The sequence below is a fragment of the Melopsittacus undulatus genome, chromosome 1, assembly GCF_012275295.1.
Source record: "Melopsittacus undulatus isolate bMelUnd1 chromosome 1, bMelUnd1.mat.Z, whole genome shotgun sequence".
Classification (NCBI taxonomy): Eukaryota; Metazoa; Chordata; class Aves; order Psittaciformes; family Psittaculidae; genus Melopsittacus; species Melopsittacus undulatus.
Window position 1 is genome coordinate 27409209 of NC_047527.1, and position 12615 is coordinate 27421823.

Sequence of the window (12615 nt, forward strand, 5' to 3'; positions counted from 1 at the left end):
GGGGTAGTAGAGGCCAGCCTCTAGAAGTTAATGCAGGAGTCAACCATTCAGTGCTGAATAAGTTGAGTGGTTTGAAGAAGCTGGATTAACACACAGCTTGTGAAATCATAAAACTTCTGTTTGATGTAACCCAGGAGGTTATAAAGGGTGCTCAGGAGCAGAGGGGGAGGAAGACCAAAGTGGTTAAAGGGATAAGAAAATTAATGGACACAAGAAAAACACTTGTGTATTTGTTGTGCTCACCATAAGGCTTCACATTGGTGTCATCAATTGAAGCCATGGAAAAGACCTTCAGCTGTGTGTGCATCTAGTGTGCTACAGATGGGAAGTCTCTAACACTTTTACACTGCCTTTAACATGATGGCACCTTCATTGTTAGCATTCTAACACTGTAATGTACATATTGGCAACACGTTACAGAAAACTTCTGTAATACTGCACAGTTACTGGAGAACAGTAGGTAGCCACTGCATTTCCCATATACCTTTTTTTGCTGCAGTGAGAACATTCAGCTCAATGCCATTTATATAACTATAATTTGTAAAATCATGCCCCTTTATAAAAGATACTGAAGGTTTTTTGGATGGAGAAGCATCACTCAAGGCTCAACTCAGGTAGGTATCTGCTTAACTTTAACCATATAAATACCTAGTCAGTAACAAAAATGTTGTCTGTATCCACAGGTATCTTAGGTGTTACTACTGGGCAGTTCGTACTTTAATCACCATCGGTGGCCTTCCAGAACCACAAACTCTGTTTGAGATAGTTTTTCAACTGCTGAATTTTTTCCTGGGTGTCTTTGTCTTCTCCAGCTTAATTGGTCAGGTACATCAAAAAATCAATAACTACATATGTTCAGATCACTGTAATGTTGTGCTAATATATTCAGCTTAATTCTGGGAAAGAGTTTAGCTTTCATCTGAATGTCCCTCTATTTAACTGTCATTTCTACTTATTCTTCCAACAAATACATGTGTTTAACCAGTTCCCAGTTTTGTAGCTCTTTTGCACAAAAGCTGATTTAAAGCCAAGACTCTGCAGGACACTGACGATTCTTGAAACTCTGCATAGTTCCTTTTTGAATTCCTCACAGGCAAGGAGACAGTCCCTTGACATTCACATTATGCTGTCAAATCAGATATAAAAAATATAATTGTAGGTATGATATTAACAAGTGCAAATTATTGAATAAGTCATGTTTAATACTACTGCCAATAGAGTACTGTTAATGGAAACCCCATGATTTTGTCAAACTAGAATTCCGCTCTCTTCCATAAATTACAATATCATTGTTAACCAGAAAATACATTGTTTTCTATTTCTCTTGGTCTCATTTGGCAGGAGTAAAAAAAAAAAAAACCAAAAAAAAAACCAAAACCCATACCACAGGAAATCATCTAGATTTCCAAATTAATATAAGTGAAATATTTCTGGCTCGTAACTATTAAGCTTGGGTCTCTGATTCATAGGTTTTAAAATGCCTTGCCTACAGAGCAACAAATGCCATGGTTCCTATATAAGACTGTCTTATTAGATTCCTGTAAAAATCATTCCAGACTTTTGATTTGTACATGTCTGTTATTGGAAGAATTACTACTGATAGAGATGAAAACTGAATATAGCATTCAAAAAGTTCAATCAAACAGTTCAAAATTGTACGTGACTTGCTGTTTAGAAGTGCTTGAAGAGATAACCATCATGACACAGACTCTTGCCTATAGGATTTAAAATTCATTCACAAACAAAAATTACTGAAAATAAAACAAAGTAGTTAATCTAATATATTTCTTCTGGAAAACTATTAAATACAAGTATATTGCATTAAAATTCAGAGGGTGCATTTTTTTTTCTGAAATTGATATAACTTTGAATGAAACCACCATTTCTCAAGAAAATTCTCAGATAAGTTTTTGTAACCAGTACAGTCATTTGCAGACTTAAACCTTAAATCTTAACACACAAACTGCTTTACTGACCTTACCATTTACAAAAAGCTCTTAATTTTACTGAGTTATTCCTGGTTTAGCACACCTGCCTAAAAATTAATATTCCTATTTCAATCAATTGCACCTCTGTAATAAAGAGCAGAATTCACCCCACCAATAGCCTAATCCTTGGCCACTGCAATATGAAGCCATTCTACTAAGCTGCTTTTGAAGAAGGAATATCTACGAACATTAACTTATCTACTTCCTAAAAGCTGAATTACATTTGTGTTGGAACATTAAGTGATATGCCTCCACTAAAAACTTCAAGGTCACGTTTAGATCAAATTGCACCTCTTACCTATTTGAACAGTGGTTCTAATGGTGCAAGCTGAAGTTATCAGAGAAATTTAGCCTACTTTGCTTCACTTCTGACTTGCATTGCACACCAAATGCAGAGTAGCTTTATTATGGATTTTTAAGAGAAACATTATCTTTAGTTTTCATCCATGTCCAGAAATATGAGACAGAATAAAATAAAACCCCAATGATTCCTTTAAAATTATAAGTAAAGACTTTCCAACACAATCAGATTGCATCTGTAATGCTTCTGAAAAAGCAGATTAAGCACCTATGCCAAACATGCAGCTGAGGGTATAATTAATAAGTGATTTTGCCAACAAGTATTTTATCCTTTTTATACATGTTGACAAGATACTCAAATCAAAACTATTTTTGCTGAAATGTGTAGTAACCACAACTGATGTTTGCAGATGAGAGATGTAATTGGAGCAGCCACAGCAGGACAGAACTACTACCGCTCCTGTATGGACAACACTGTCTCCTATATGAACACTTACTCCATCCCAAAACTGGTCCAAAATCGAGTTCGAACCTGGTATGAGTACACATGGGCCTCTCAGGGAATGCTGGGTAAGGCTTTCCAATTCCAGTTATGCGAAAACTTCAAGTGGTGGTATATATACAGATGTAGGGTGAAATTCACATTTCTCCTTTTCTGAATTGCATGTGAGAAGTGAGAGGACTCAACTTACTTTAGAAAGGAAAAAAGCTCCAAAGCAGTATGATGCTTAGTACTTCACAAATTCCTTTCATTTTTATAATGTTCTGGTTATAACATTAGACAAGGTATGTACCTTAAAACACAATATCTTTGTAAAAGCATATTAGCATCTTCCACACTGGGACTCAAAAATGCTAGAGTAGCTCCATTAAATTATTTTTCTGTCTGATGCTCATTTTTATGGGCATTCTTCCTTTATATTTTCTAACTAATAGAGTTTGCTCTTTTGTTTTTTTTTTTTTTTTTTCTTCTACAGATGAATCAGAATTACTGGAGCAGATGCCATCCAAAATGCAATTAGCCATTGCAATTGATGTGAACTTTGCCATCGTCAGTAAAGTTGATTTATTCAAAGCAAGTAGCTTTACAGTATAATGCAGAAATATGTGGTATTCTTGAGACAGAAAGCTTGTTTCTGTATCTTGCAACCCTTAAGAGCATTTGTTAATTTGTTAATATGCAAGGCAAAATAGATCTAAGAAATATCTCAGTTAATGGAGACATGTAAGCACAAAGCCAAGTGCTGTCTTTGAAATGGGTTTTTTTTATCCTTTCTTGTATCTTTGAAAGGGTTTTTGGAAAGCAGAGTTTAAAAAAAATGGCAAATGAGACACGGTGCTGTTACATTGACATACTAAAGCTGATGTTATGGTCAGTCTTTAAGTGATTTCAGAATATAACTAATCTCAAGTGTCGGACATAAAGAATGGAATTTTTAATACACTCCATTTTGCTGTAAGCTGCATATGTCTGCCTGAGAGACATGAATGTTGTGTGTTCCAGAAACATAACTTTGATATAGTGAACAATACTTTTTTAGTGACCTTTTGTGCAAAGGAGCTTTCTCTTTATTATTATGGTAGTTTTCCAGAGATACAAGTTAAATCTGGTATTAAGGATTGGATTTCTGACACTGAAAACAAGGAGACACTGCATTTTTAGAACTAGTTGATATACTGTAACCTTAACACTAATTTCTTTGTTAAGATAATTACAAGAAATCTTATTATATCACTGTATAAACATCGTGTAGCTGCATGGTTTCTGCCATATTTGCGGAAAACATGGAATTCATAGATTCATACCATTTGACATAATTTGTTGTGGGTTTTTTTCCCTGGATCTGTAAAAAGAATTCACACCAAAGATCCATAAAGCTTTGAACATGGCACTAACTGAGCTTCCACAGTGAATTTAGATGAACAGAAGCTTACTTTGTAAAAAATTAGATGTTCAACCTAAAGAGACCTTTGTAAGATGTGAAATGACATTTTTTTCAGTCTTTTCTAACAGCTGATCTTTATGATGTTTATAGTTTGTATTCCACTTATGAATCTCTGGATCATTCATGTATTGTTGGGTTTCACTGCCCAGTGCAGGCACTAGTAGTCACTTGTACTACTGAATTACTAGAGCAATCAATTCTATTTTAACAGGGGTGCGATACCCAGATGATTTATGACATGCTGCTAAGGCTGAAATCCATTGTGTATTTACCTGGTGACTTTGTCTGCAAAAAGGTGAGCATTCTTGTCTCTTTCAAATAATAATCATAGTATGTATTTTTGAAAAAGAGTTCAGCTACTGGTCAATAGTCTCTCCTTTAAATAAAATTAACTCCAAGTGAATTAGGTAGCATAAAAGTAATTAAGGTTCTCTGTGTAATAACAAATGTGCTCTCAAATTTCAACCTAGAACAAGACAATATAGATTTTAAAACTTATACTACCAAACAAAAGATTATAGTAATATGGGAAAGTATTTAATATAAATAAGGCTTACCTAATCATACATCATGAAGTTTTAATAATTAAAATGGATCAAGATTATTTTGCTTATACGTATATACATACAAACCTAGCTTACAGGTCTCAATCTATGATGCTTTGCATATGCTTCATTTGTGTATTCTGACACTCAAGTTGAATTATCCATGAATGTAGAAACTACACTGCATCCATACCACTCCTTACAGCAGGATCTGATCTTGCTCTACCTTCGTTCACAGCTCAGAGCCATCTCCAGACTTTCAACTGAATGCTGTCACACTGTTCCTTCACAAAGACTTCTATCAAATGCAGCCTTATAGTAACAGAGGTAGATAGCTCAGCTTCTGATCAAGTTACCAAAGTGTCTTTTCAGAAGGAATGTAAACATACTCCTAGGCAGGGTAGGATGTAATGAAAGCATGGGGGGATGAAGTATCAGCACTTTTACTTTTCTGGCAAGTGATCCACAATTCACAGCATACCCAGAAGTGACAATCAGAACCCCTTACTCTCTTTAGCAGTTCTGGTCCATCATGCTCACTAAGGTATGCTCCCTCCAAGAGTAAAGCATATGATCCTCTTCCCAAATGCTAAGTTAGTCCCACTGACTCCACAGTGTAGGAAGTTAAACTGTTGTGCATGCACTGAAGGATCAGGTGTATGTCTTCAAAGAATTACTGCTAGCCAGGAAAGGGTGGAAGAGTAGTTTGGTATGTTTGCTATGCAATGCGCATCATGGAAGGATCTTAGGCTGCAGCCAGAACAGAGATAATAAATAGCAGTAAAATATTCAAGGTCTTGATACTGTAGTCAGATGAAAACAGTTTTCAACAAGGATGGATTATGAGAAATTCCAGCTTGATTCAGTTAAAATGCCTCTCACCTATATAAATTTACTATGTGGCCAACAACCATAGCAATCTTATTAATGCTGTAACACATAGTAGGGAAGAAAGCCCTGCTAGAACTACCTCCTCCTTTGATGTATGTTGGTCTCATCATAATTTACTGAGGAGGCTATGCATAAAGGCTGGGAGGAGCAAGTAGTGCTCCTAGGAAGGAAGGGCAAGCCTTGCATTTCATCCTAGCTTTGTCACTGTTGCCTTTTCACTTTTAAAATTAAACTGCTACTTTGCCTCATTTACTCCAGCTGCATGAGTGGGAAAATAGTTACTCATCTGCCTTGCTGAAATGTTAGGACTTCTATGATCATGTTTGCAAAGTTCATTATATTGCTCCAGTTTGCCTGCTTTATATTGTATGTACATACTGATGTCACACCATTGAAACCTAGTAAATCATGTGAAGGATAATAAGTAAAAAAAATAATCTCTTCAATCATCCAGTGATTACACAAAAGCTCACATAATTTTAATGTCTGTTTATTCTTATTTTCCTTTTATATTACACAAGTGATGAGTAGAAGTAATAGTGTAAAAACTGAAGCTTTTAGACCATGAAGCAGAGGCTTTTTGCACTTCTCAACTATTAAATACATTGCTGCTGTACTTTAGTTTTGACCAGAATAGTTGGTGCATATAACTGCTACAATCCTGATTATTATTTTTTTTCCAAGATGGCCTAGATGGTCTTATTTCTGTTCAAATATTGACCCATATCACAATTAGAGCTGCAAAAGTCAGTGCCTGCATTTGTGCTCAGTAAAAAACTTTCATTTCTCCATAATAGCAGTAAACTTGTTTATGAGTAGAAATGTATTTAAAGAGTCTGACTGATTATTCTAACAAAAAAAAACCCCTGCCCTGCTAAAACATGGGATCTTTCTTGTTTGTGTGCCCAGGGAGAGATTGGCAGAGAGATGTACATCATCAAACAGGGTGAAGTTCAAGTCCTTGGAGGCCCTGATGGTACAAAAGTCCTGGTTACACTAAGAGCAGGAGCTGTATTTGGGGAGATCAGGTAGGTCAATCACTGTTTTTAACACTTTCTTTAGAATTAGTCAAATAATAAATGGTTGTTCAACTTCTTGTTTAACTTTACTTTCATGGTAAGCATGACAGCTACCACAGGGAGGCTAGAAAGGCAACACTGAGCAAGGAGATGCAGATAAGTAAAGGAAAATCTAAGTGAAGCATCACAGACTAATTTGGAAAGATCTCAGACCAGAGTTTTTGGCAATGTACACAGGGATATACAGACAAATTTCTCCTTCAGCATTTAAAAGATTTAACACATCTTCCTTTCCGAGGTCTGCAATATGCAGGACCAAATGCATTTTATTGCCTGTAGAGCGAGACTAATTGCCCTTACACAGCAGATGGTAAAAATGATAATTAATTTCCAACAAAGGAGATAAAATAATCTAAAATAGCAAATAAAAACAATTCATTTAGGATCTGAAATAGGGATCCAGTTCCCAAAAATCAGGAATCCACATCTGAAAATGTATTTGTTTAAGAACATTCAAAACGAGAAAAAGGCTGACATATCAGATTTGGGAGTTTGAGTTTTCTGGAGGATAAAATTTTTCTTTGATAGCTACAAATGGTTTTTATAGTCTCCATGTGGTTGCTATGCAAAACCCATTAACTCTTACATGCCATGTTCCCCAGTTAACCAAGTGACTGCTAGATTTTAGGTACTACATTCCCTGCTGAGGTTGGCCTGAGGAAATGTAATAAAATATATGTGCTGCTATATGTGATAAACTGGATCCTTGATTTCTTCCATCTGCTTTTATTGTTAATCCTCTTGCTGGTAGCTTCAATCTGCCTTTTGAAAAGAGGTAATCAGCTCTGTGCCAGGTTTACATTCATCTTCTACTTGTGTCTCTCTTTGTAGTAGCAGAAACAGTCCAGGGACACTCATTTATCCAGGGATGTGTGTACAGAACTTGCTTAGACCTCAAGTGGAAAAAAAAAATTATATATCCCACAGCTTCAGACCTTTTTCATTGAATGGGAAAGTGAAATTATATCAGCTGTTTGAGAGAAGGGTATTTGAAAGGTATTTCTCTGTGTGACAATATAATACCTGAGCAAAGCCTCAAACCAAAATGCTGTATTATAAGTTATGTGGAAAGGCTGAGAATGCACTGGTGTTTGGTACAGGCTGAATAATGAAAGGATAAAAGGGTACAGCAGCCCAAACATGTAACACGCACAGTTTTCAATCATTTATTAGTATTGCATTTGGAGCGAGGGCTTTATTTTTTAAACCGAGACCTTATAATGATTGGTTTTAAGACAAGGAAGGGATTTTCAAACTTTTGATCTAATACAGGTAAGCACCTGAGAACTACACAACAGCCTTTAAAAGATTCATTTTGGAGTATGTTTTACTCTTCACATAACTGCCAATATGGCCATTAAAACCCTCAGCAATGCTATAACTCTACACTTTTAGTCTTGTTTTACTCATCATTGACCTACTGCAGCGGCATACCCATTCAGACACACGTAATTTGCATCTAAATGTCAGGTAGATCAGACTCAAGGAGAAAAGACACAGCAAGTGGCAGACATCTCCAAAACTGAAGAAAATCAAAGACATGAAGCATTAAGTTTGTTGGTAGAGATTTGTCTTCTTCCTTGTGGCAAAGCATTAGAAAATAACGAGTTAGTATAGAGCCTTTCTGTATAAGTTTTGTCAAGGTCTTCTGAATACTGTATAGCAAAAGCAAATGAAAAAAATATTCTTTCATGGAAGAAATACTGCTTCATTTAACACATCCAAGTTTTCTGCTCAGTATTCACAGCATGGTTATCACTTGTTATCAGACTATTTCCTTCTGATTTCTGATTCAAGATTTGTTTAGAGAAATATGTCAGCTTCATTCCAAGGGGTTTAACTACATGATTTATAAGACACTTGCTATCTAATCTCACTTTGTTCAAAATGCATGTAAATGATGCATAAAAAGTCTCTGAGGACAAAGGAGTTGAAGAAAACAAAACATGTTTACTTCAAAAAAAAGTCCCTGAATTATACTAGAAGGCCAATGCAAGACTAATGTTCAAACATATCCTTTGCCAGTTTCATCCTTAGAAATTTTTACAGAAACAGACTAAGTAATAGGAGTTGCCTTCCAAGTAATATTTTACCCTCATTACTACTTTCCCATATAGATAATATCAATTTGGGAAAGCAAACTAATCTCAGAATCAGAGGCAAACAGATTGCTGCCTTAATGAGAGCCTCTCTGCACAGACAATTGAGAGAAATTCAGCTATTATACAAGACTTTATTAGCCCAGAGAAATTTACACTTTAAGCCAGATGTCCTCATTCATCCATTCACAGATATTTTACTAGGAATATTTCCTATCAGAAAATGATAATTCTGGAAAAAAATAAAACATTCCTCCACTATGTGTTTATTTTTTACAGGAAGATCTCTCATCTTTGGCTTTTTTTTTTTTTAAAAATAAAGTTAGGTAAGGCGACTCATCACTTTGTCCCTGACTTTATACCTAAGAGATGATTGATCAGAGGGCTGCAGCACCTCTGCTGTTGAGACAGGCAGAGAGTTGGGTTTGCTCAGCCTGCAAAAGACTCCAGGAAGGCCTTATGGTAGTACCTTCCGGTACCTAACAGGGGCTTGCAAGAAATCTGGGGAGGGACTTTTTACAAGGGCCTGTTGTGATAGGATCAGGGGAATGGCTTTAAACTGACAGGGGAGATTTAGATTAGACATTAGGAAGAAATTCTTTATGTGAGTTGCGAGGGTGGTGAGACTCTGGCACAGGCTGCCCCATTCCTGGCAGCGTTCAAGGCCAGGACGGGACTTTGCGCAACCTGGTCTAGTGGAAAGTGTCCTTGCCCATGGGGGTGGGTTGGAACCAGATGATCTTTAAGGTCCCTTCCAACCTAAACTATTCTATGATTCTATGAAATAACATTTGCTAGCATAAAAATTCAAAAATTATCATCTCATACTAATATTAGAGCTTTTCAGGCTAACAACTGGAGTAAAATATATAAGGTTAAAAAGGAAAAATACTTTGTTAATATATATCTTAAATTATCAAGAACTATTGCAAGGCAAATGTAGGGGTTTTATAAAATTTGGTCTATGAGGTACCAGCACACTAACCAAAACAGATTCAATGATGAAACCTTTAACACTGTCCTTAGTCAAAGGTGATTTTGTTTGAGACAAGGACTGCCTTACTTGTAAAATTCACCTCACATCGTCACCGTAATGAAAAAGCTGATCTCTTTAGTCCTAGTCTGCCTCCATAAAATGAGCTTTCTGTTAGGAAAGCCTGAAAATTATTGCTCAATGACTTGTTGAGAAGTGATTAATCAGAATCCAAAAGCTGTTGTGATTTTCTTTAGTTGCTTTTCTTATTGTGCAAATAGTTTTATCCTATCTGAGGGATTGTAAAGAATTGTTTCAAGAGAAGGCTGTATTTTCAGCTTGAGTTCATATATTGATTGCTGTCTTGGGTTGCAGAAGAGCATTCTCCATATGTATGTAAAAATTGCAGAAGTCTTATACTATCATTATAAATCAAATATATTATCAGTATAATCCAATATTTACAGATGTGTCCTATAAATATATGTAATATCAAAATCAATCATATATCCTAGATTAAAATTAGGTAACAATTAATGCATGTTTTATGGGTTCCAGATTATCTTTTATTAATAAATTTTTAATGCAGGGATTACTAAGTATTCTCTAAAAATATTAACTCACTGGAAAATTGGGGGTAGATCTCCTTGAATACAGTGGTAAAGCAATTTTAGTACTATCAGCAAAATGTGAATTCTCTTACTTATCACCACAGCTGAGAAGTGAAATCTGCTCATTTCTGAAAGATGAACAATTTAATTTTTATTTGTAAAACACCTAGTTTTTATGTGGATATCCTTCCTATGGCCAACAGCTGCTCACAAAACTGGTCTAATGCCTTACTTTCAAAACAAAATAGCCTTGTTTTTCTGGCAGACACATTTGTCACTGTTAGCCTAAAAGACCTTCCTAATCCATGTAACTCAACTTGTCAACATTAAAACATGAGAAATTGTATGTGAGAAAACTGAAAACTGGAGTTCCACAGAAGTTATTCACTCAAGAAAATCAAAATCCTGGAGAATTATTTAATTCATTGCAAATAGCCCTTTCATTAATAACGGATTTGTGCTGCTCTACTTCTGATATAAACCATTTTCAACAATAAAATTGAGGAAATGCCAAGTTCACATGAGGATTGAAACAAATGTAGTCCCTTCAGTGAGTGTCTCTTGGGAGAAATCTATCTAGAATTTTCAGTCCTTAATATCCACATATGCCTGGCCAGCAGTGACAATTTGTCTTCCTGAGGCAAAATATTTCTAATCCCAACTGCAAAGTGCCTTTAAAGTGTGGCATATCACAACATGGACTCAAGTTAATGCAGAGACTCAAATCCTTGTTTATTATCACCAAGCCCTTATTATCTCCTTGTTCAGTACTTTCCCAACCTGCACACACATACAACGGTCAATCTCACTGGCCGCTTTGAAACTCTCCAGGTAAATAGTCCAATCACAATGTTGCAGGCCCTCTCACAATCCCCACATTCTCTGGCCTACAACTGAGATTACCCCCACAACTACATCCTGGCCCATCCTCCCAAGGCTTGCTTTGTTTACCTTCCCTGTCCTTTAACGTGTCTACTCATTGCCCCAGGGCTTGTCAAAACACCAAGGCCTCAGAGCTCATTCTCAAACTCTTTTTCATGCAAACCTTATCACCTTCACTCCCCACATTAAAGAACATCAGATAGAACAACTGGGTACATGCTTTAGGATTACTTTAATGGAGAACCACCAGCAAAGAAACCCCTCACTCAGACAAGTAACAATGTGACTAATGATGTTTATTTTCAATCCAGTCTATTAGCTGCAGGTGGAGGAAATCGAAGGACTGCCAACGTGGTGGCTCATGGCTTTGCCAACCTTTTCATTCTGGACAAGAAAACACTCAATGAAATCTTGGTGCACTATCCTGACTCAGAAAAACTTCTCATGAAGAAAGCAAAGTATGTCCTAGTAATGTTTTTTAAATCACATTATTTCACCGCAGAATGGATAGTTGTGGCTTCTAGACAGATTTGCACTCCTTTCTTGGAAGAGTAACAGATGTAAACACATTTGTATTTAGAAGTCAGGTTTGCCTGGCAGTATCTAGTGGAAGTCGTGGTCTTGGCAGGGATTCCAAGGGTTGTGGAAATATGGTAAGAAGAATGAAGTCTTGACTGTAGCTGCCTTCTTCTTTGTATTTAAGGTAACAAAACAAATAGGAGACATAGATGTATACTAGGATTCCTTACATAGTCAAGAAACAAACTGCAGGACAGATGTCAGTTAAGGAGCATGTTTTCAAAGATGCAAATGCACACTCAGAATTAGTTCCATAGAGATATGCTTCAATGCACCCAGATTTGTATTCATTTCCAAAACCTCAAGCAGAAGTTAGGAATAGAATTAAAGTAATGCCCAACAAGATAAAAGTACACAGATTGGAGAAGTGTCTATTTTGTTCAAAAGGATTCTGAAATTGGATTTCAAACACAAATTGCTTTTCATCTTGCTTTGGTTGTAGCTTGCTAGGATCACTACTTTCCCAGCTTTGAAAGAGCAAAATATTGTCATATTTTGTCACAAAATTATGACAAAGTTAGTAACTTGCTACCTTACAAAAGGTTCACATACTTGAAATATTTTGTCATTATTAGTATACTTAAGCACTTGTTGCTCTCGGCTGTTGCCTTGCCCTGCTATGAAAGGTTAGAAGGCTTCTCCCAGATTTGAAATTCCACCAGAACAGACTAAACATAGCATAGGAGTGACATTTTGGTTAGTGTAAGTGCTAGCAGATGGTT

The 12615-nt window shown here is 36.1% G+C and overlaps 1 protein-coding gene across 1 annotated transcript in view; it reads left to right on the forward strand.

Moving 5' to 3' along the window:
* Positions 1 to 12615, forward strand: part of CNGB3 (cyclic nucleotide gated channel subunit beta 3) — a 34297-nt gene that overhangs the window by 18362 nt on the left and 3320 nt on the right. Inside the window, exons 8-13 of the mRNA XM_034061032.1 lie at positions 684 to 825; positions 2699 to 2858; positions 3266 to 3363; positions 4446 to 4529; positions 6580 to 6698; positions 11626 to 11772. Coding sequence (XP_033916923.1) covers positions 684 to 825; positions 2699 to 2858; positions 3266 to 3363; positions 4446 to 4529; positions 6580 to 6698; positions 11626 to 11772 — 750 coding nt within the window. The remainder of the gene's footprint in view (positions 1 to 683; positions 826 to 2698; positions 2859 to 3265; positions 3364 to 4445; positions 4530 to 6579; positions 6699 to 11625; positions 11773 to 12615) is intronic.